General features: G+C 49.5%; 1 protein-coding gene and 1 long non-coding RNA gene across 4 annotated transcripts in view; one reads left to right on the forward strand and one right to left on the reverse strand.

Moving 5' to 3' along the window:
- Positions 1-14,077, forward strand: part of LOC112662902 (death associated protein) — a 65,351-nt gene extending 51,274 nt beyond the window's left edge. The window contains exons 4-5 of one of the 3 annotated variants that reach the window (XM_025451578.3): positions 10,640-10,682; positions 12,190-12,282. In XM_025451578.3, coding sequence (XP_025307363.1) covers positions 10,640-10,682; positions 12,190-12,254 — 108 coding nt within the window. In that variant the 3' untranslated portion in view covers positions 12,255-12,282. Of the gene's footprint in view, positions 1-10,639; positions 10,683-12,099 lie in introns of all 3 variants that reach the window. The other 2 variants (XM_025451579.3, XM_025451576.3) reach the window with 2 other exon arrangements.
- Positions 1-24,222, reverse strand: part of LOC118353289 (uncharacterized) — a 54,694-nt gene that overhangs the window by 29,723 nt on the left and 749 nt on the right. The window lies entirely within an intron of this gene.

The following is a 24,222-nucleotide window of genomic DNA, read 5'->3' on the forward strand; positions in this document are numbered from 1 at the left end:
TATGTCCTTGAACCCAGATCAAAAGCATTCATGTGAAATGCTTCTGTTAAATAGAACTCTCCAGTAATGCCTTTGCTGCCATGTTGACTACTTGCGGTGGGATCAGTGAAGTGACTGGACTCCTAGTCCTACTGATCAGTCTGTGTGTGTGTGTGTGTGTGTGTGTGTGTGTGTGTGTGTCCATCCCACAGTGCTCCTACACGGCAACTAGGCAACTCTGATCTGTGTCAGAGCGCTGGGGAAGGCTTAGGCCAACCGCACTGACATAGGCCACCTCACAATCATAGAAGCCTATTTTTGGAGGAGGGTGGAACAGATCTCCCCTGGAGTTAAGGGAGGAAGAGGAAGGATCCCGTCTAACGAGCTTGGAAAGCAGGGTTGGTGCAGGGCAGCTGGTACAAACTCGTGCTGACCATGTTGCCTATGAATAACAGTCCTGGGAAGGTTAGCATTTTGGTCCTTGCCATTGAGGCCAGAATCATTTCCCCAGGGTGCACTGCTCCCTGTAGCTTTGAGCAAGAGTAGTCTGCCCTGGACCGGGTCAGCATCCTGCAGAGGCCTGGGCTCCTGGGGTCTATGTGGGGTGTAGATGCTGTTCTGGGCAAGACTCTAGACACTACACTGGAATAGAGGTGGGGGGACCCCAGGAAGGGAAGGAATTTGCAATCATGTCTTGTAACCTGGGAAAGGGGTGTCTCAGCGGGCCTGTGATCCTCGAACATCGAAGGCCTGTCGCACAAGAGAAAAGACGCTTTGTCTTGGGATGGAGCCGCTGGGCAAAATGCCAGGGCTGGGGACAGTGCAGAGACCAGCCCGAGGGCCCTGGAGCTTCTTGTCCACAGAGGCCCCAAGACACAGGCCAGAGCGCGGTCCACATGGAGGGAAGCTGGACTTGCAGCCCTAAAGCACAGGGCAGCCGAGCTACACCTTGCAGAGCTGGGCAGGAAACGGTGCATCGCCCAGGACTTGTGCTGACTGTCCAGGTTGTGAGGTCTTAGGACACAAAAGAAAGAATGTAAAGTAATCTTGATAGCTTTTCTGTTGATCTCATGTTGGCCTAGTTCAGATATGTTGAGTTGAATTAAATACATTGACATTTATTTCAGTAATTGCTGTTTTAGATTTTAGGAGAGTTTTCAACATATGAGTTGTTTTCACAGCACTGGAGACTTTTATTTAAAAATGAGACCAGTGAGGCGCATGGGCGGCAAGAGTCAGTTGAGCGTCCGATTCTTGGTTTTGGCTCAGGTCATGATCTTAGGGTCATGGTTTCGAGTCCTAAGTCGGGCTCCATGCTCAGCAGCAGGCCTTTTGCTTGAGATTCTTTCCCTCTGCCTCTACTCCCACACTCTCTTCTTTCTCTGTCTCTGTCTCTAAAATAAATAAATGAATCTTTAAAAAATAAAATAAAGATGAGACCAGCAAACCCGCTCCTGAGAGCCATCTGCATTCCACAGGGTCACTCATTCTCTAAACTTTCCTGGCATTTTATCCTGCCTGTCAGGAATCCCGAGAAGACATAAACCTTGTTCATCAAGGAACCTTGTAAAATAAATAATAAGCAAATGTAGTTCAGGACAGATGACCCTGGTGACACTGTGATGTGGTCCTGAACAGGTGAGCCCTGGAAACCTCCCTGCTTCAGATATTTGGCAGCTGTTCAGACCAGGTGTGAAGAAGCGGCGGTTCTGCTGATGTATAAGAAGCCGTTACTGGGGCGCTAATCCCCACTAATTCCGCCTCGCTTGCAGTTCCTTTAAGTTTAGATAAGTGTGGTTTTTAGAAACTGGAAAAGCCTGAGGATGTGGGGAGGGCAGGAATGATATTTTTCACTGTCTCTGTTTCCTGAGAGAAAGTAATGTTGCATCTTCAAAACAACATCTGTCAGAATGATTTTCGTCAGATTAAATAAATCCTCAAAGCTGCGATCACAGTTTATAGAATCTTGGAAATGTAGGTTATGCTTTGCATGGAGCCCTAATGGAGTTTAAAATATGTGTGTTTTTGCAAACACAGCTTTGTAAGCAGACTCTTTACCGGGGTTTCTCGTTTGTGAATTTTTGTTGAAGCTACTATATCTCAAGGAGTTTTAGGAAGTGCTTTTATGAGATAAACGTAATAAGCAATCATTTACCAGTTTGAGATGCTATTAATTGTAGGTGGAAAAAGACAAGGAGCTGGGTGCCCTTTGGCCAAGCCTGATGAAAACCTGCACCGTAACACAGGCTGTGCCAAAAAGCTACATGAAAATCCATGTCTCTGTGAGGTGGCACGCAAGAGGTCAGCCTTCTGTCCTCTTGTCACTGGTGGCTGCCATATGTCCTTACAGTCGATTATAGCCTTTTTGGCTTGAGAGGGGAGAAGAACATTTGTGGGGGGGGCAGAGATTGATGTCATAAAGACCTCAGATGAATGATCAATGCACATTGATATGTATTATCCCCTGCTGCAAGGAAGCTTATTTTTTTTTTAAGATTTTATTTATTTATTTGAGAGGAGAGGAAGTGTGCACATGTGTGCCCATGAGCTGGAAGTGTGGAGAGAGAGGCAGAGGGAGAGGAAGAAACAGACTCCCCGCTGAGTAGGGAGCCCAATGCAGGGCTTGATTCCAGAACCCAAGGGTCATGACCTGAGCTTAAGACAGACACTTAACCGACGGAGCCACCCAGGGGTCCCAAGGAATCTTATTCTTAAAATTAGTAGCTAAGTCTAAACAACAGCTAGGTACCACATTTCACACATTAAGATGCCTGCTACCAAAAAAAAACAAAACAAAACCAAAAAACCCAGAAAGTAACAATGATTGGCAATGTGCAGAAATTGGAACTTGTGCTTTGCTGATGAGAATCTTGAACGGTGGAGCTTCCGTGGAAAACCACTTGGTAGTTCCTCAAAGTTGGACACAGAATTATCATAGGACCCAGAAGTTCCACTTGTGAGTGTATACACGAAAGACTTGAAAACAGGGACTCAAACAGATCCTATTACACCAATGTTCACTGCATCATTAATCAGAGCAGCCAAAAGGTGGAAACAACACAAGTGTCCATCAGTGCTGAATGGATTAACAGAATATGGCCTACCCATATAAAGACATATAATTCAGCCTGAAAAAGAAGGAAATTCTGATATGTGCTACAACCTGGGTGAACCTTAGGCTAAGGGACATAAGCAAGACATAAAAGGACAAATACTGTGTGAATCCACTCATATGAGGTACCCAGAGTGGTTCAGTTCTTAGGACAGAAAGTATAGCAGCTATTGCCAGGGGCGGGGGATGAGGCTGGATGAGGGGCTTGGGGGAGGGGCCATGGAAGGCGCTGGGGGTGGGGCTGGGGCTGGGACTGGGGGTTGCTCTGTAATAGTTTCTCCTAAGGATGCTGAAAAAGCTCTGCAAATGCATGGTCATGATGGCCACGTAACATTGTGCACATACTATGCCACTCCATTGTACAGCTGTATAATTAGAAATGGCTAGAATGGTGGGGCTCCTGGGTGGCATAGTCTGTTAGGCTATTGACTCTCAGTTTTGGCTCAAGTCATGGTCTCAGAGTCATGAGATCGAGCCCCACATCCGGCTCCGCGCTCAATGCAGAGTCTGCTTGAGATTCTCTCTCCCTCTCCCTCTGCACCTCCAGCTTGTGCTCTTTCTCTCTAAAATAAGTAAATTTTTAAAATCTTTTAAATAAATAAATAAGGCTAAAATGGTCAATTATTTTTTGAATTAGTTGCTCAGTTAGCTAGGGTTTTAAAGCAAACCTGGCAGGGAGGGGAGAGTGCACTCCAATTTTAAGAACGTCCTCTACCTGGAGCTGACAGGAGCTAACACAGACTCAGTTCTCCTCTACAAGCTTGTGCATACCACACAATCCTTGAATGTTTTCTGTTTTTGGCTTTTTTTTAACATTTTTTTCCTCCAAATTTTTATTTAAGTTCCAGTTCACATATAGTGTAATATTGGTTTCAGATGCAGAATTCAGTGATTCATCACTTACATATAATACCCAGTGCTCATCCCAAGTGCCCTCGTAACCCATCCCCCCAGCAACCCTGTTTGTTCCCTATCATTGAGAGTCTCTTATGGTTTGCTTCTTTCTCTCTCTTCTTTTTTTCCTTTCCCTTACGTTCACCTGTTTTGTTTCCTAAATTCCAGTTATGAGTGAAATCATATAGTATTTGTCTTTCTCTGACTTATTTCACTTAGCATAATACCCTCTAGCTCTATCCACATCATTGTAAATGGTAATGTTTAATTCTTTTTTGTGGCCGAGTAATCTTCTGTTTTGTATATATACCATATTTTCCTTATCCATTCATCAATCGATGGACACTTGGGTTCTTTCCATAGTTCAGCTATTGTTGATAAAACTGCTGCTGTAAACATCGGGGTGCATGAGTAAATTCCTAGTACTGCAATTGCTGGGTCATAGGGTAGCTCTATTTTTAGGTTTCTGAGGAACTTCCACACTGCTTTCCAGAGTGGCTGCACCAGCTTGCATTCCCACCAACAGAGTGAGAGGGTTCCCCTTTCTCCACATCCTCACCAACATCTGTTGTCTCCTGTGTTGTTAATTTTAGCCATTCTGAGAGTCATGAGATACTATCTCATTGTGGTTTTGATTTGTATTTCCCTGATGATGAGTCATGTTCAGTATCTTTTCATGTGTCTCTTAGCCATCTGGATGTCTTCTTTGGAAAAATGGTTATTTGTGTCTTCTGCCCATTTCTTAACTGGATTATTTGGGTTTGGGATGTTGAGTTTAATAAGTTCTTTTAAGTAAGATTTTGGACAATAACCTTTTATCTGATATGTCATTTGCAAATATCTTCTTCCATTCCATAGGCTGTTTTTTAATTTTGTTGATTGTTTCCTTTGCTGTGCAGAAGTTTTTATCTTGATGAAGTCCCAATGGTTCATTTTTGCTTTGGTTTCCCTTGCCCCCATTGATATGTCTAGTAAGACCTTGCGATGGCCAGAGTCAGAGAGGTTGCTGTCTGTGTTCTGCCCTAGGATTTTGATGGTTTCATGTCTCATGTTTAGGTCCTTCATTAATTTTTAACTTGTTTTGTAGATGGTGTAAGAAAGCGGTCCAGTTTCATTCTTCTGCGTGTGTGACTGTCCAGTTTTCCCAGCACCATTTGTTGAAGAGACTGTCTTTTATCCAATGGATATTCTTTCCTGCTTTGTCAAAGATGAGTTGACCAAATAGTTGTGGCTGTATTTCTTGGTTTCCTATTCTGTTCCATTGATCTATGTGTCTGCTTTTGTGCCAGTGCCATACTGTTTTGATGACTGCAGTTTTGTAATAGAGCTTGAAGTCCAGAATCGTGATGCCTCCAGCTTTGCTTTGCTTTATCAGGATTGCTTTGCTATTCAGGGTCTTTTGTGGTTCCATACAAATTTTAGGATTATTTGTTCCAGCTCTCTGAGAAATGCTGGTGGTATTTTGATAGGGATTATGTTAAACGTGTAGATTCCTTCAGGTAGTATAGACATTTTGGCATAAGTGTTTGTCCTTCCAATTCATGAGGATGGAATGTTTTCCCATTTCTTTGTGTCACCTTCAGTTTCTTTCATCAGTGTTCTATAGTTTTCAGAGTACAGATCTTCTACTCCTTTGGTTAGGTTTATTCCTAGGTATCTTACCGTTTTGGAGCAATTATAAGTAGAATCGATTCCTTGATTTCCTTCTCTGCTGCTTCATTCTTGGTGTATAGAAATGCAACAGATTTCTATTCATTGACTTTATATTCTGTGACTTTGCTAATTCATGTATTAGTTCTAGCAATTTTTTTGTGGAATCTTTCAAGTTCTCTACATAGAGTATCATGTCATCTACAAATAGTGCAAGTTTGATTTCTTCCTTGCTGATTTGGATACCTTTTATTTATTTTTATTGTCTGATTACTGAGGCTAAGACTTCCAGTACTATGTTAAATAGTAATGATGACATCTTTATCTTGTTCCTGACTGTAGAGAAAAAGCTCTCAATTTTTCCCCATTCAGTATGATACTAGTTGTGGATCTTTCATATAGGGCCTTTATGTCGTTCAGGTATGTTCCCTCTATCCCTACTTTGTTGAGTTGATAAAAATATCAAGAATGGATATGAAATAAGTCAATTAGAGAAAGACAGTTCTGTGATTTCACTCATGTGTGGAATTTAAGAAACAAAACAGGAGAGCGTAGGGGAATGGAAGGAAAAATAATACAAATGAAATCAGAGAGGGAGATAAACCATAAGAGACCCTTAATAGTAGGAAACAAACTGAGGGTTGCTGGAGGCGAGAGGGGTGGGGGGATGGAGTAACTGGGTGATGGGCATCAAGGAGGGCACGTGATGGGATGAGCACTGGGTGTTATATGCAACTGATGAATCACTAAACTCTACATTCAAAACTAATATTACACTATATATTAATTCATTGAATTTAAATTTAAAAATAATTTTAAAAATTGTTTAAATGTTTAAATTAAAAAAAAGAATGGATGTTGTATTTTGTCAAATGCTCTTTCTGCATCTATTGAGAGGATCGTATGGTTCTTATCCTTCTTTTTTTTTATTAATGTGACATATCACATTGATTGATTTGTGGATATTGAACCACCCCAGGAGCCCAGGAATGAACCCCACTTGATTTGAATGTCTTTTAAAAATTAGAAGGTACAATCTTAAAGTAAGAACTCTCCCGAAATGTGTTGGATCTACAGGACTTTTTCTTTCTTGCTTTCAGTGCCATATTTCTTGCCAGCACCAGGAGATGGAGGCACTGAAGAACAGGGATATGGGGTAAAGTCTTTGAGATCCTCACTGTTGCTTCCATCCCCCGGCGTAATTGGATGGCATATGCACTGTTTTGGTTGGGTCCCAAATGCCTGCTCTGACTTGAAGCCAGCATACTGCCCCTACTCCTTGGCCCAGAATCAGCCCTCTTCTGTGTGCAAAGGGCAACTGTGTCCCTTTGATCAGGGATGAGTTACAAACACCTTTTCTGGAAGCAGGAATGGGGTATGCTGTGGCCAAGACACAGGGTTGATGTGGCCTCGGTGGCTTTCTGGGCTGCACCCCCTGTCCTTGCACAGATCCCTCAACACCCCAGAGGGCCCACTGTGTTAGAACTGCCCGTGAGGAATCCAGATCTGTAACCATCAGTAGATTTATGATATGTATAGGCATTGATAAGGCACTGTGTACTTTTTAAGACAACACCAAAAAGTAAGGTTTGATAAGAGGTTCTTTGAACTTTTAATCCTTAATTATTTAGTATTTATTTATTTTTCAATATTTAGATTAATATTAAATTTTAATATTTACTTCTATCATTTGTATTATTTACCATTTCTGTATTCCATTTCAAAGAGACCATGAGGTATATGTACACCATGCATGTATCTGCAGGATATGCTCCAGGAGCTATGTCATCTGTTCCCTCTGCTCACCCCTAACCAAGAGGTAGTTCATGAATTCCAGTAGAATGTTTCAGAAATCCCATTTCAAGGCTAAATAGCCACTTTGGACAGAACACACATGCCATAAGACTCCTGGTTTACAGAGCCACCAGCACCCAGATCTCCGCCGCCCATCACCCCAACTGTTATCAGAGCATATTTCCTAACTCTGAGCCCTTTTCACTGACACACTTTTCCATTAGGAGCAGAATCCAATGAGCAGTTAAAACCCAACAGCTTAATTAACACATTTCAAAGTGTAGGTGCCTCAGGAAGATGGGGGTCAGCGAGGAGAGTGCCATTTTGTAGCACTATCCTTAGGGAGATCTTTAGGTTCTGCACACAGTCCTTGAGCACCCCTTAGAGAATGAGCTGGACTGGGAGGGAGCACCCTTATCTTGGGGTCCCCTTTAACTCACAAGGTCTCCATGGCTGCCCAATGCTTGTGTGCTGAGGTGTTTGTGAGAGGCTCATCTGGAGGGGAGCCTCTGGGAGTCAGATTCCAGTAGAGGGGATCAGCATTTCTGATGCTAGGGCTGGACCAGGGTTGTTAATGATGTGGGGTAATCTAATCTAATCACCATTTGCACACATTTCCCAAGAGATTCTCAAAGCAGGTCTGGAACTGACGCTCGTGTTCAACGTGGGAGACACCCAGGGTCTAACGTGATGAAAATAGCCCGACTTTGAAGGGTCACCTCTAAAGAAGAGGAGGCCATGGCTAGAAGCATGGGTCCCCGTGATGGGACTCCTAGGGTCTAGAGACCCTTCCTCCATGCACAGAAGGGAGTGGGTACTGCCAACAGTCTCCTGATAACCAGATTCCCAGAGTCCGGGGCAGGGGCTGCCATCCAGTGGGAGATGGGTGTTCCAGAGAACAGCAGGAAGGGTGCTGGGGACAAAGGGGTTCAGGACACAGGGATCCACAGCAGGCTGGCACTCTGCTACTCGCCACCTGCTGTGGGCCACCTCCTTTCTCCAGAACCAGATGCTGCATCTCCAGGAGTGTAATCTGTGGATATGGCTGTAGTTTTCTTACAGTAGAGGTCTATACATAAATGTGCATTTGTATATTTTATACATAGTAATATAGTAATTTTAACTTTTTTTTGCTTGCCTGCTTTTCAACAATGAATGCTTACGTACATGTATATAGAAAGACAAGGAGGGAAAGAGAACACGTGTATATTATATATATTTATAATGGCTCAAGCTCCCTGAGCCACCTTGTGGGGTTACGTTGGGCAGAGAGCCTCTGAACTGTGTATTTATTCTGACTAGGTTCACTGTGTGGGTGGCTTTCTCATCAAGTGCTTGCTAGGACAGGGCTGTCTTCACTGCCTTTCAGAGCCTTCACTCAGGTTACAAAACCAAAAACAAAGGGGAGATGATCCAAGCAATCCTGCACTCTGGGTACAAAACCATGGCCTTGCCTCCCTGGAAGGTGATACTACATCATCAGTTGACAGAACGGAGCCATTCTTACTTCAGGCTTTTCCTAGATTTTTAAAGGAACGTCCAAAATGTGGAAAAGTTTTGTGGTACCATTTCCATATTTCTTTGTAAAACAAATATGAAATCTTAGAATCCGGAACATAGCTCCCAAGTTTTGGATGTAGAGCCCTTAGCCATGAATACCCTGGGAGCCCAGCCTGTGGGTGGTCAGGATGTACTTGGATTCCAAACAAATATACTTGAACTGAACTTACTCATCTTTGGCTGAGTATTGATCTTGTAGACGAATCATATTTGTAATAAAAGAAAAAAAAAACCAACCCAGTTAACCACTCAACAAAAACGAAAATAAAATCAGTCATGATTTATTTATTTATTTATCAGTCATCAGAGGACATTTCTGTGCTTAGTAAGACTTGAAGTTTCTTAATCTCATGGAGTAACAAATCACTTGGGGGAATTTGGGGTATTTTTGCTAAAGTGTTTGGGATATAAACAGTGAACTTCCTGAGTAGTGGATTCTTGCCTGCAGCAAAACAAAGCTGAGGTGAGTGGTTTTCTTCCCACGATGTGACCAACAGCAGAGCAGAGAGACAGAGCAGGTGGGAGGCGGGCTGGGCAGCTCGCAGGATGGAGTCCCCCGTCTGCCCAGCAAGACTGCCCTTGAGCAAAACTGTCCCTCTCCTGGAGCTCCCCTCTCTTGCGCTCGCCCAGCCTGGCGGGCCCTGTATTCACCTGTTGCTCCGAGGTCGCCTTATCTCTGATGGAGGGGTTTCAGAGGCGTGTGTACCGCGTACTCCCTGCAACTGGGTTCCAGTGTTCTTAAACCATGACACGTGCAGCCATTTTTAAGAATGCACAGGAGAGGGTGCGCCCGCACAGGAGAGGGTGCTCACTGGAGAGGGAGGGTGCGCACGCACAGGAGAGGGTGCTCACTGGAGAGGGTGCGCCCGCACAGGAGAGGGTGCTCACAGGAGAGGGTGCTCTCACATGGAAGTATGTTCAGCATATCCTAAATGCAGAAAACAGTAGGACTCTTCTGCAAGAATCCCGAAGTTTAACAGGAAAACAAGCGCATCTATTCGTGGACAGAAAGGCTGGATATCCGTGGACGGATAGCCGTGTGTTAATTGATCATTTCCATGCGGTAGAATGACAACGGCCTTGAACACATTTGCACTTGTCTGCTTTTCAGCGATGGACATGTGTCATCTCCCACCGCCCCAATAGTGTTACCAGGTGGGGGAGCTCAATAGGATTTAAGATGTGAGGAAGTGACAATAGCTTCACAAGGACCCTGCATTTTTAATACTTGGGTCTGGTAAGGGCCAGGAGCTTTGCTCTGGGATCTCCCCGCTAGAAGCTGCCAGAAGCCTGGCCGGGCAGGAGGAGAGTCCCTCCTTGGTGGCAGTCTCCAAGGTCAGCCCTGGGTGACCCTGCTTCCTCCCGCCTCGGGAAGCTCCTGTCCATAGTCTCAGGAAACAGAAACCACTGGACAGGCCACAACCTCCACTTGAGGAGGATCCTCCCCCGGGCCCAAAACACAGGGAAGGCGCAGGAGGCCCCTGCTGCGCACTGGTGGCCGCCCCTGCCCAGACTCCCCCGAAGGACTCCGAGGAGGAGGTTCGCTGCTCTGGCCTGTCCCGTCCCTGGCCATGGCGCTCCCCAACCCGCTCCTGCCCTCTCCGTGACTGTTCCCTGACATCGCCTCCTGCCTGCCCTCTTGTCTTGCAGCCCCCCCAAGCCGACCGTGTTCATCTCAGGAGTGATCGCCCGGGTAAGAGTCGCGCTGTCACCCTTGGACGCGGTCGGACCCTGCCTTTGCCCGCGCCATCCGTGTGTCGGGTCTGGGGCCCCTGGGAGTGTTGTGTCCGTGGGGCGCGCCCCGGGAGCTGGTGCCGCCTGCCCCTCCCCTTTGTCGTGCCCCCCCTTTAGATTCACCCAGGGTTCCGCCAGCTGCCCCGGGCCCTGTGTTTCTGGGGGACCTGTGAGCTGAGCATGTTTTTTCATCTTTAAATGGTCAAAAACCCAAAAAGGAATTGAATGCCGGGAGGCATGAGAAGGAGGTGACATTGCTATCCCGGGGTCCACGGTGGGAGCCTGGGCAGCACCCGCCCCGCCTGCCCCACGGGCTGTGGCTGCTCTCCTGCCCGGGGCCCAGCGAGCCCCAAGGGTGACCGTCTGGCCCGCAGCAGAAAATGGGGGCCGAGCCCTGCACTAAAGTCATGGGGTTTTGACACACCCTTTACCTTTCAAGAGCCCCTCTTCTGGTGAGACCCAACATTTTTTTTAAGATTTGTTTATTTCAGAGAGAGAGAGAACAAGCAGGAGGGGCAGGGGTGGAGAGAGCCCAACCAGACTCCCCGCGGAGCACGGAGCCTGACTCGGGGCTCGATCACACACCCTGAGATCATGACCTGAGCCAAAACCAGGGTCAGACGCTCAGCTGACTGCGTCACCCAACATTTTTTTTTAACCACCCACTAGCAACCTGGCATCAGAGGGATGGCCCAGCACCACCACCCACGGTCCTGCGGCTCACCGGCCACGAGCCCGGACATGTGCTGTTGCTCAGAGCAGCTCAGCACAGCGCCCCAGGGCCCCTGGACACACAAGTGGGACACCTACCATGTGAGGGAAAACTAAACGCTGACCCAGGTCCAAAGTCACCCCCGGCCGGTTGGCTCAGCCAGACCATGCTGTGGCTCTGGCCTGCTCGCCGTGGCCTGGGCCCCAGCCACCTCCGCACATGCACTGTTGGCACAGGAAGGCAAGTCCTCCCTGACAAGTGGCCGGGTACCTTCTTTGAGGCCCAGGGGGGTGAATCCAGCTTCGTCTCATGGGCTTCCAGCCCTGCCCCAAGTGTGTCCTCCTCAGCCAGTGCCCCTGTGAAGCGGCTGTGGCAGCAAATCTGAATTTAAGACACTGGCTTTGGTTCTGCGTGGCCCCTAGTTGGAAAGGCCACGAGGATAGTTCTAGCAGAGGAAAGCCATCCAGCGCCAGCTTAGTTCTGAGGCAGTCGTATGGTGACCCGAGCTCATGGTGTGGGGGCAGACTCTGAGCATCCCCACCTCCTGGGGCTTGTGGGCCCCAGGACCCCCCTCCGCAGCCCACAGAGCATCAGGACCCCCACAGTCCCAGGAGACAGTCCACAACCTGCCAACAGGTTGCCTGTTTTGTCGCCCAACCTGCAGGGAAGCCAGTAGACAGGGCATTGGGGACCCTGCCCTCATGTCACCGGGCTGTACGGGGTTGACGGGCCAGTGCATTCTGTATCTCGACAGGGCGACAAAGACTTCCCACCAGCAGCCGCCCAGGTGGCTCACCAGAAGCCCCACGCCTCCATTGACAAGCATCCTTCCCCGAGAACCCAGCACATCCAGCAGCCTCGCAAGTGAACAGCGAGAACCGGCGCCTCCACCACCAGTGCCTCAATTTCCCCACCTTTCCTATTTCCCCGGCAAAGATTTTCTTCAAGACACTGCTCCGCTGGGAAATCTAAGACAAAGTCAAGTGCCCCTTCTTTTGCCTTAAATTTCCATATCTGAAACTAAGAAGGATCTGACCCCCACCTTGTGTCCAGGTGGTCCTGGTTGGTGGCATTTGAGGATCTTTGTATCCCTGCAAGTGCCATAAGCAGACCTCGCCAAGGCCTGATGAGTCAGACATTTCCAGAGCTCAGCTTTACTTCTGTGTCAGCAGTCATCAAAGGCCCTACCTGTGGTCTTAAAAACAAGCAGGCACACATTTGGGAGGACGGGATTAAGGCTAGTGGGAAAGTCACCCATTTCCTACTTTTTAGTAATAGGACAACACGTCTTAACAGCAGGAGGGCAAGAGGGGTTTCAGGAAGGCAGGGTAGGGAAGGGTTTTGGTGCAAGTGGCACCAGCGTCCCTGAATTCCTCTCCCTGTGTGACGGGGGCTCACTGCCCAAGGAGGCCCAGGTGCTCCTGGGAAAAGCCAAAGAGAAGCTCCCATCTTTAAATTGGCTCTATAATCACAGGAGCCATATTCTGGAAAATTAGAAATCTAGGCAGTCTGCCTGCAGGGAGCTTCTCCAGAAGGACATCTGCCTCCTGAACCAGAGAGCCTCCACCAGGGACACCGGGCAAACCTGCGTTTCTCGTAATCCTCTCTAGAGCTGCTTTTGAGTTCTAGAAGTGACCAACGACCCGGTGGAGGAACCAGCTTTCCTGGTTCTGGGACACTATAGCAAGCCCACTGCATGCATGCAAAGACGGATGAAAACCTGCCCCGTTGTCTCCCCAGAGAAAAGCAGAAACACCACATTCCATTTGAGCTAGAAAACACCTGTCAGTCCAGCTGAATTCCTTCTGCCCAAGCGCAGGTTTGCCTGGGCCCGCATTCACCGGGGCGCATCCGATTGTCCTCTGCTTTCGGCACGTCCTTCCGGCGTGGAGCTGCCTAGACTGCTCCCTGGCTCACCGCTCTAGAGCGCTTTATTTTTCTGAAAAGCCAACGGGCTGGTGTGCTCAGAGGCTGCAGATGCTCCTGGAGCAGGTACGGCCCCGACGCGCCACGCACCGGCGGTCATACTCGCGGCAGGTGGCAGTGGCGCTTTGAGCGCCTTGCACACACCGCCAGCCTCGCTGACGTCCTTATCAGGTCCGCGGCTGCCAACCCGCAAAAGTGACGCAGACCTAATGAGACCCACCTCTCACCCTTCCCCGGGGGAGAAGCAGCACGGCTGCACATTGCAGAGGCAGTGCTGGGTTTCCCTTCTCACTGATTTGCTGGGGGGCAGGGTCTACCCCTCAAGGCACCTGGTAGACGCTGAGATGTTGGTGTAACATCTCACCAACTCTGGCTTGCAGAGTTGCAGACCTGGGGGGGCGGGGTGGGCAGGGGGCAGCGTGCCCTGGAGCGCAGCGAGCCAGCAGCCGCCCCGCTACCTCCTGAACTAGGTCAGGCCTGTGCCACCACCGTACCCTCCGCTACAGAAGTTCAGATGCATCCTTGATACTTTTTAGTTTTGCAGCCTGGAGCGCCATGCTGTTTCCCAAGGTACATTTTCCATGTCCTTCTAGCTGCTTCTGGCATGTATCCCTGGGCCCTAAATCATCACATGCAAAATATTTTCTTGAATGAGTTCATCAGTTGTTAACCTCAAGGATAATAATGATTGTAATAAAGCTCTTGCATTTCCTTCTCATGGTTGTATTTTCTTACATTTCAGACATGTTTCTTGTACATTTTACAGGGGTTCCCAGATGGATTCAGTAGAATCACGAACATGCATGTGTGATGGTTATTTTCACAAATTGTTGCCCAGACACAAAGTTAAACTGTTGGACACCTGACACCTTGAGTCTGATCATCTACTTTAAAATGTCTTAAAATGGAAAAGCTTAATGCCACTGATGAGAACATATTACTTGTGCCTGGCAGCTGGCCCTATGCTAGCTAGTGCCTCCAGGACAGACTTAGAAGGAATTAGTAGTAAGCGCAGGGGTGGCTGTGAGCAGCTTTTGGTAAAAAAGACATTTGCCTTGATCCAAAGCTCTGCGGGAACCCTATGGGTAGGAGGAGAGATGAGCACAACAGTCAGACCTCGAGATCCAGGCGGAACACAGTCTTGGATGGGAGAGTCCTCTGCGGATCCCCCCACACAGGGCCTCCCCGGTCAGCGGAGGACCTGGGTGTCACCTGGGGGCGACAAGCCAGAGTCTGCATCTCCCAACAAGTCTGGCCATTCCTTAGCCCTGGTGTCCCCTCTGGGGCCATTGAGACCTACAAGGGGTCTCACACATTTAGTGTCGCTGGGTGGAGAGTCTGTCTCTGTAAATAAATTCAGGTGGACAGAAATGCCAAACACATGCCAGCCAGCGTGGAAAAGAACTGCCCCCGATGGCTTTATTGTTAACATTGTTGTCACCTGCATTTTCCCCACATTGTTGCTGTAACAAAGTACCACAAAGTGGCTGGCTTAAAACCATGAAAACAAATTATTTCATGGTTCTAGAGTCTAAAAGCTTGGGATCAGGATATCAGCAGGACCCAGCTCCCTAGGAAGGCTCTAGATGATGCTCATGCCCTTCTGATAGCTACCTGCATTCCTGGGTATTTATTGCTGGTTGAAGCATAAGTCCAATCCCTGCGCATTGTCACATGGACATCTTTGTGTGCATCTGTGTCCACATTCCCTTCTTCTAAGGACACTGTCATTGGATTAGTGCTCACCCTAATCCAGTATGACCTCATGTTAAGGAATTAGATCTGCAAAGACCCTATTTCCAAATAAGGCCATGTTCACTGATCCTGGGGATTAGGACTTGACGTGTCATTTGAGGAAACATAATTCAACCCAAAGTATCCACTGTGCACTGAAAAGCTAGGAATCTCCCTCCCTGCTCATACTGTTTGACTCACTCTTCATTCCATAAAATTGCTTTTCTGAATAAACTTAGCTGTAAGAATGCTTTATCCGCTGCAGGTTACTGGCCGGGGAGCGATCAAAGCGTGCCTGCAGGAGGCAGGGGGGGAAGTGCGGGAGAGGCATGCGCATGCTCGGTGCCTCCAGCCGCGGTGTCTGTCTGTCTGCTGGTCCTAGCAGCTTGTGAGGCTGCAGCTCTTGCCTGCACATGTCCTCGTCTGGAGTCGCGTGTTTCTAGATCCCACGTCTTCTCTAGTAAGAGTTTTCCGTTGGGGAGGACCATCCCATTTTACAGATGGGAAGACTGACACAGAGAAATGAAAACCCGCATCTACACTAAACCCCCCCACAAGCGTTTAGAGCGGCGTTACTCATCGCAGCCAACGAAACTGCGAACGACCCAGATCCATGGACCAAGCACAGACCAACAAAACCCGCGAGCCCCGCCGGCGGGAGAGGACGTTTGAGGGGGAGGGTGGCGGTCAGCACCGGCCAACCAGGGCCCCTGCACCTGCGCGCGGGGCGGGGCGGGGCGGGAAGCTGCCCTCGGGGGACGCGAGCTCGGGGCGCGGTCCCGGCGACCCGGGTCACACCCGCAGGGACCCGCTGAGCCCCCCCCCGGCCGTCTGCGGAGCCGGCGGCGAAGACGCGGGTGCTCGACACTCGGGGCCTGCGAAAGGGAAGAAGGGCTGGAAAGAAGGGGCGAGACGCACCGAGGAGCAGAGAGGCCCCCGGGGGGATTCCCCCGCCCCCTCTTAGGGCTTCGCCAGCCCCGCTGCGGGGAGTCGGGCCGCGGGGTGCGCGGCCACCCTGAGTGCTGGCGCCACCCCCCCCCCCCCCCCCGAGCCCCGCCGCCGAGCCCCGCGGAGCGCCCTGCGCCCGGGAGACCCGGCCTTGCTGCCCGCGGTGCGGCTACGCAGGGCAAATTCAGTAAGACGCCGCCCCCCCCCTCCCGCCACCGGCCGCCCCGGAGGGCAGACGCCGCCCGGGGGCTTGGGGGTCGGTCGCAGGGCCCGAGGAACTCAGGGCAGCCCGGCCCCAGCGGCGGAGGCCCAGGGGCGAGGAGGCGGAGATGAGGGGCGCCGGAGGGGGCAGCCTGGAGCTGGGAGCCCGGGGTCAGGCCTTGGACGCGAAGTCCTCGGGAGACACGGAGCCGCGGGGCGCCTGGGTGCTGGCGCTTCGGGTGGGCACCGGGTGAGCGAGGCAGAAGCACAAACCCCAGAGCAAGAAGGTGTGTGATGAGGACCCAGGCTGACGGAGGAACCCCGCGGGGACCAGAAGCTCCGCTAAGCTGCTGCCCTTTGAAAGGGGAGGGCAGGCGGCGGGGCTGGGCTGCCCGGGGCGAGCTGAGCCTTCCCGAGGCTGGACCCTGAGCAGACAGGCCCAGACAGGCCCAGAGAGGCCCAGAGAGGCCCAGAGAGGCCCAGGGGCAAGGAGGCGCTGGCGGGGGGGGGGGGGGGGGGGGGGGGGGAGGTGGGCGGGGGGCGGCCCCCCGCAGCCTGCACCTGCCCAAGCCAGCTCTTCAGAGAGCACCGCGGCGCCTCAGCTCTCCACCTGTATGCAGGGAAAGGGGTCTTGCCCGGATGAAAAAAAATCATGGATATTAACTTCCTGGTTAATATGGACACCAGTTTCAAAAGAACAGAGCTCCCAGCACAGGCAGGTGGCACTGGTAAGGTGCAGAGATTTGGGATTGCAGAGAGGGAGGCCTGGATCAGTGCCTGTCCAGGCTGTGCCCAGGAACAACAGCATGGAATTAGAGACGAGGTTGGAGAGGCCCAGCCAGTGACGAGTGGAGCAGGAATGGGCGGATCCTTAGGAGGCTGAGGACCCCAGGGCGCCCCTAGGGCAGATGTACCCAGAGGTCAACAGGCTTGCCTTTGCCCTGGTTCCTGCGTGCTGTGTGCACTGTGCGCTGCCTGGGGATAGACTGAGACCCCCTCTCCAGGCTGGATCAACTGGGAGGCCCACCACTACCCTGGCCTGGTCTGGGGAGACCGGCTCCCCACTCTCAACACATCCTCCTCCTGTGCCATCTGCTCCCTGGGTCCAGGGAGAAAGACAAGGACCATATTACAGCCTCTCCTGGCCCTCAGGTCCACACCTTGACATCCATGCCCACCTCAGGGAACCGCCTCGGTTCCATGCTTCCAACCAGGGTCAGCACCTGGTGGGGCGACACTGGCCGTCCTCGGAGCCCAGAGCAAGTGTGGGCCCTCCTGGGTGCACCCTCCCACTTAGTACCTGCAGGGCCTGGCCAGCTGGCTTTGCTCCTCTGGGCCTCAGCTTTCTCACTGCCAAGAGGAACTTTCCTGAACGTCTCTGGTGGGGCTGTGTGCGTGTCAGAGGTGAGCACTCAGGTGATCTTCATTCATCCCCATTACAGTCATGGTTATTCATTTATGACACAAGACCAGAGACACCAGGAGCTTCTATCCATTGAAAGTGAAACCCGGGCAGCGGCAGAGGAGCAGGGCAAAGGCGGGGGAGGGCGGCCCTGGGGCTTTCAAGCACACTCACACCACGACCTTAAAGGCTGACTCCAGCGCACACAAGCACATGCCCAATAGTGGACGGTACCGCTCCCCGTCCTTGGTCCTATGCTTCCACCAGCCAGGTATGGGCACAGAGAGCCAGGGTGTGCACGGGAGTGTACAGAGCTCCAGAGGGTGGCAGGTCCGTGGCTTCCACAGAACCAGCCAGAAATAGTGGGAAGCTCTGGAGACAGTGAATTGAGCGCCAGCCAGTGGAGGTCACTGCCCGACCCAGGTTGGGGGCATATGCACCACACTCGGGCGCCCCGAGAAAGGGCAGGGCTGGAGGGAGGACCTGGAGGGAGAGGAAAGACATTGCCAGGCACCACAGGTTTTTAATTAATGAATTCTTTTTAGAACATCTGTCTCCTGCCTCGGTGGCCCGTGGTGTTCTTCTGCTTGCTGTCCTGCAGCTTTTTCTAACTTCACAGCTGCCATGCTGGTTAAGTGTTTCTTTTTACAAACCCCAAAGTAAACTTATTTTCCCCAAGACTTGGCATCCTGCTGAGCTCTGCAGTATAAAAACAAAAACAAAATACAACAATAAATAAATAAATAAATAAATAAATAAATAAATAAATAAAACACCGGCATTTCGTAACCATCCCAGGCGGCATCTACAGCCGTATGCTCCCAAGTATAGAGAAGGTGAGTGGGTGTGGTCATTAACTGTGAAAGTGAGGGTATTTGAAGTTTCCTCAATATTTGTATTAACCAGGGGCACCCGGGTGGCTCACCGGTTGAGCATCTGGCTTCGGGCAAGGGCATGTTCCCAGGGTCCTAGGATTGAGTCCCGCATCGGGGCGCCCGCTGGGAGCCTGCTTCTCCCTCTGCCTGTGTCTCTGCCTCTCTCTGTGTGTCTCTCATGAATGAATAAATAAAATCTTTAAAAAAAAAATGGTTGTATTAGCCAGACTTCTCCAGAGAAACAGAACCGACAGGAGATGATAGTAGATGATGATAGGTATAGATAGATGATCGCTAACTAGAGAAATAGATAAAGAGATTTATTATAAAGAATTGGCTCCCCTGCTTATGGAGGCTGGCAAGTCCAAAATCTGCAGGGTGAGCCAGCAAGTGCGAGACCCAGAGAAGAGCCAATGCAGCTCAAGTCCAAAAGCCGTCTGCTGGCAGAAATCCCTCTTGCTGGGGGAGGTCAGTCTTTAGCTCCTTGCAGGCCTTTACATGACTGGAGGAGGCCCACCCACATCATAGAGGGCACCTGCTCCCCTCAAAGTCCACTGATTTAAATGTGAATCTCAACCAAGGCCTCACAAAAACATCCAGGATAATGTTCGACCAAATATCTAGGCCCTGTGGTCCAGCCAAGAGCACACAGAAAATGAAGCATCCTAACCTTTCATCACTGCTCACTTTTCTCGGTTCTTCAAAGCATCGTGAACCTGTTTTCACTTTGTCCACACTGAAGCATCTGTACACCTTGCAACATTCTGTCAAACATATATGCAGCTCTTCCAAAACACTTTCTAAAATTCAATTAAGGGCATTCATGACAGGAGAAAATCATCTCTCCCTCACCCTCCCCATTAATCCTAAATATTATTATAAATCTAATTGCCATGCTTTAAAAAAATCCAATTTGTCGACTGAAAAAGACCCAACATGATCTGATATAATGAACTGATATAATGAGGAAGATTTGGGACTTTACTCAGAAGCCCTGGATGAGTGATTTGATTACCTTTCAGCTCTGTCATTTTGAGGTGCTGCGGGTCACCTAAAAGGGAAAGTCCAACATTTTGTCACACGAGGGCTCAGTTTCCATGCAAATTACCAGAAACCTATTTGTGTTATTCTTTAGAGATGCATGGAGATCATGGAATGTATTTGGAGTACTAATGATGTCTTCATTATCTCTAGGGCAATGGTTTTCACCTGGGGGCGATTTTACCCCCAGAGAACCTTGGGCAATGTCTGGACACATTTTTAGTTGCCCCAACTGGGGACTGGGGATGGGACGAGAGGTACTAGTGGTAGCATCTAGCGAGTAGAGGCCAGGCGTATGACCAAAAGTCCTACAATGCACTGAGAACAGCCCCAACAACAAAGAATTCTCCAGATCCCAAAGTCAACAATACCAAGGTTGAGTAGTTCCTGTTCTAGAACTCCATGACTGCTAACAATGCAATTATATAACTAAAGGCAAATTTCCCTCATCCCAGAATCTTGAAAAAAATAATAATAAATGTGTTTCAGTGACAAGGGCACATTTGGTGCAAGCAGCTAAAGTAGCTCGAGCTTGTGTATGCATTTCAGTCCCTGGAGCAGCAAATAGCAAATTGCCCTGATGCAGAACTGCTCCTGGATGCAATGGGACATTTTAGATAAGCCAGCCTTCCCTTCAGGGAGAGCACGCGGTGCTTCTACAGCACGAGCAAACCCCGTGTCTGCCACAGAAGGACTAAAGGCCAGCTGTGACCTCCCGGGGAGGTGGCCACCTCTGACCCACCACTCCACACACAACCTGAGTGACAGACGTGGGACGCTGACATCCTTTCTACCCCTCCGACATGAGGCTGTCCAATGAGTTGGCTCGACATTTAGCAGCAGCATGTGCAACTGGACCACATCACCAGGCATCTAGAAAACACATTTCAGAGCATGAGATGGGACAAAAGTCTGTACAAGTCACGTGCTTTATCACAAAATTCTCCACCTTGATGCCAACGATGCCTCGGCCTCTGTACTTCAGTTGGCTAGAAACTTTCCCGGCTCAGTCACTTCTAGAAACATTACCTGCCAGGGTGTCATCACCAACCGGGGAAGCCCTGTGTGACTCACAGGGTCATCACTCACAGTCATCTGGCACAAAGGAGTAGCACTTCCAGTTAGGTTCAGATTCGTTCTAATTCTGGTCACTAGATTCACCAAACATCAGAGGCGCTGTCAGGCCAGAGCCAAAAGGCAGTCCACGCGCATGCGGTCCCAGATCTCCTGTGCCCACAACAGCAGAGCGCGGTGGGTGAGGACCATCCTCGCCGTGGGACGGATGCAAGAAGCCCACATCCTGGCACAGGCCACCTCTCAACCTCTCAGACTGGTGTAGACTGGGCCTGAGAGAGGAGATGTGTAGTAGAGAAACCTCTGAACAAAAATTACAACCAAAACAAACAAGCAACCTAAGCAACGGGCTTTGGAGTCAGATTTCCTTTAGAGCATGATTGGGAAACCCCCTCAAAAGCATATAATGTCACATCATGTACATCTCCCAGCCCTAGGATGACGCTAATCCCATCATGCCAGTGCCATTAAAATAACTAATGAAGTCCTTTATAGGTTTGTTGTTTGACTTTCATAGCCAATGCTTTCTTCCTGCCTTAAAATGAATGTTGTTTCCAACTTAATAGGTTATTTTACTATCCTCATAGAGGCTCTTACCATATTAAAAGGATCCCCCAAAAAAGATTTCCTATGAGGCAACAACAAAACCAAAGGATTATCACTTTACAAGCACAAAGTACTGTGACATCTAAGAAAGAGAAGCAGCATTAGCGTGATAAACAGGTATTTTCTTCAAAGACAATTAGGTAATCTGAACATTATAGGAAAAGGATCAATAAGCACTTATAAATTAATGCTTTATTTCAACTATATAAACTTAACCAGTTTATATAGATTATTATAAATCTAATTGCCATGCTTTAAAAAAAATCCAATTACACTATTTTCCACGAATTCCAAAGGCATCCAAGTAGCTATGTTCCCCACCCCACCCTTACCACCAGCATCTTCATCATCACTGCCGCCATCTCCCTCCTCCTCACATTTATTGAGTGCTTACTACATGCTAGGCGCTCACAGCAACTCCACCTGGTAGACTTACTTTCACTATTACATACACGCGACAACTGCAGCCCGGTGTGGTAAACAACTTACCCGCATAGCTAGGAAGTGGCAAAGCTAAGATTGGTCTGGCACTAAGCTCTAGGCTTTCCACCACTAATCATGAAAAAGCAGAACATTCCACTGTCATTTTCACACTCGATTGATCCGTCTGTCAACCCAGACCGTCTCCGGGTCCTCTGTCTCCCCACAGAAGAGAGCTCCAATGCTCCTCTGCCAACCAACAGAAGTCCTCCCAGGGGCAGGAGGTCCCAAGAGTTGGAGGAACAGCAAGATCCTCTGGTTGCCAAACATCTAGATTGGAGCCTGAGAGATGCCAAGGTCCTGCTCCCAGGATGGGTAGCCCTAGGAGAAAGTTGAACCCCATTTGAAGGCATTTACTGGGCCAGATCGCAAAAAAAGAGGAAATCACGAAAGACTAGACTTAAGTCCTACTTCGATGTCCGGAGATCCAAGTCTAAGTTCTAGACGTTGTCTCCTCCGGCAGTAATGAAACGCTCCTACGCACACGCTGCAAGGGCTCATCTCCAGTGGGGCTGGAGCAGCAAACTGGAAGGGAAAGTTCTATGAGGAGAGCAAGTCTACAATGGCGAGGATTCCCCAAAATTAGGAGGACAGGGCCTCCTCCTGCTTGTGCCCCAGAAGAGGGTTGAGAGCAGAAAATACAAATAAAACATTGACTTTCTTCGGCTTTGGTGCAGGGATGCCAGTCTCCCCCATGCCCACACCCCTTCCTCTTTGGAATAGAGCCCTATTATCCAGTACAGGCAATGCCCCCACTTCCACGGCTCCATTTTCCAACCTGATGGGTATGTGTGGGCTGCAGGACAAAGTTCGTGAATGGGATACATGTGAGTGTTAACTTAAAGGGAGGTGAATCATCCAGAATATTTGCTTCTTGTTGCCCTTTACTCCTTTCTCCTATGTGGAAAGTGGGGTAATGACTTGTACTCCAGCAGCCAGCTTGGATTATGAGGCAACCAGGGGTATGGAGCTCCTGCCAAGGATGACAGAGCAGAGACAAGAAAGAGCCTGGATCCCTGATGACAGTGGCACCATCATGCCCGCCCCAGCCTGCTGCTCTAGTCTTTGCCTGGAAAAGGACAAACCTTGACATATTTTTAGCCACTCTTTTTTGGCCATAACAGAAAAGCTTAGAGCACAGACTCTGAAGCTGGACCTTGATTAAATCTCAGCACCTCTGCTCACTAGCACTGAGGTCTTACATAGGTCTCTTGACCTCTCTGTATCTGAATTTCCCCACGTGTAAAATGAGGCTAATAATAGTTTCTACGTTACAGGGTCATTATGTGCCTGGCACACAGTAGCAGGTAAGCTTTTGTAGTGATATAAATCATAATGTCAGTGATTAGGACAATCACCATGTCATACCAATGACAATGACAATGACTGTTATGAGTTTTCGCTCATATGCAGCTAAACCTAATTTTGTTTGATACAAATGCTCACAGTAGCCAAGCAAGAGTGGGCTTTCCTTGGAACAAAGGAGGAGACGTGGCTCCTTAACCTCCTTCAGCAGCTACTCCAGGGAGCCATGAGGTCAGAAAATCAAGGCCAGTTTCCAGGAAGCAACCCCGGTAACCCTGGTAAATAACTTGGTCAGCCAACTACCAGGTTCAGTTTTGCTAAGTTGGCAGATGAGTTTTAGGCAATAGAGAGGACGTCAAGGTTGTGTGAGGGAAGAAGGGAGGAGACACCATCCAGAGAACATGGGGTAAGGATGAGGTCCCCACGGGAGCAGATGCCTAACCAGAGTTGGTAAGGTTGTCCGGGATGACGCTGCATGCAACTGACCCACCCTCCATCTCCTCTGAAACCTCCAGTGAGACCTCCAGGCTTCTCATGAGTTCCTATCCTGAGTTGCTAAAGCATCGCTGCCCATAACTTCCTTAAGAAAGCAGCATAATATCTATCTGCTCATAGTACAGAGGTCACAGTAATTAAGTACTTTGTTGGCCATATTCTCCAATCTCTTGGGCAGTGCCAGGCCCCACCATCCTGAGTTCTAACCCTGAGGACCCTGGCGTGGGCCAGAGCCAGGACCTCTGGGTGCTGGTGGAGGGATGGCACTCTGAGCGTGACAGTGTGACAAGGCTCTCACCACCTCAGGGAAGGCCCACTTGCCTCTTTGCCTGTTTTTCTAAGTTGTAGGTGGCTGGATGGTCAGAGGGCAGGTCAACAGCAACCATCCAGTTCAGGCATCCCCGTCCTCCCAGAAGACCTGAGGATGGGCCTCTTAGCCAGGCTCCACTGTGGGCTCTGGGAAGAAATGATGCACTTCTCCTGGGAGCCACCCTTCTTCCTTTCACCTGTGGTTAGAAAGATCTTGACCCAGATGGTCTGGGATGCTGCTCTTGGCACTGAGGCAAGCACAGATCGTAGTCTGCTACACCATGACTGACAGCTCAGCCCTAGGAGCAAGGAGCTGGGACACCTCTCCACTTGCTCGGAGGCCCTGCGTCATCCAAGGTAGTTCACCAGAGCAGGGGCTTACACAGGGCCT

Source organism: Canis lupus, chromosome 34 (genome assembly GCF_003254725.2).
Source record: "Canis lupus dingo isolate Sandy chromosome 34, ASM325472v2, whole genome shotgun sequence".
In the NCBI taxonomy this organism is placed as follows: domain Eukaryota; kingdom Metazoa; phylum Chordata; class Mammalia; order Carnivora; family Canidae; genus Canis; species Canis lupus.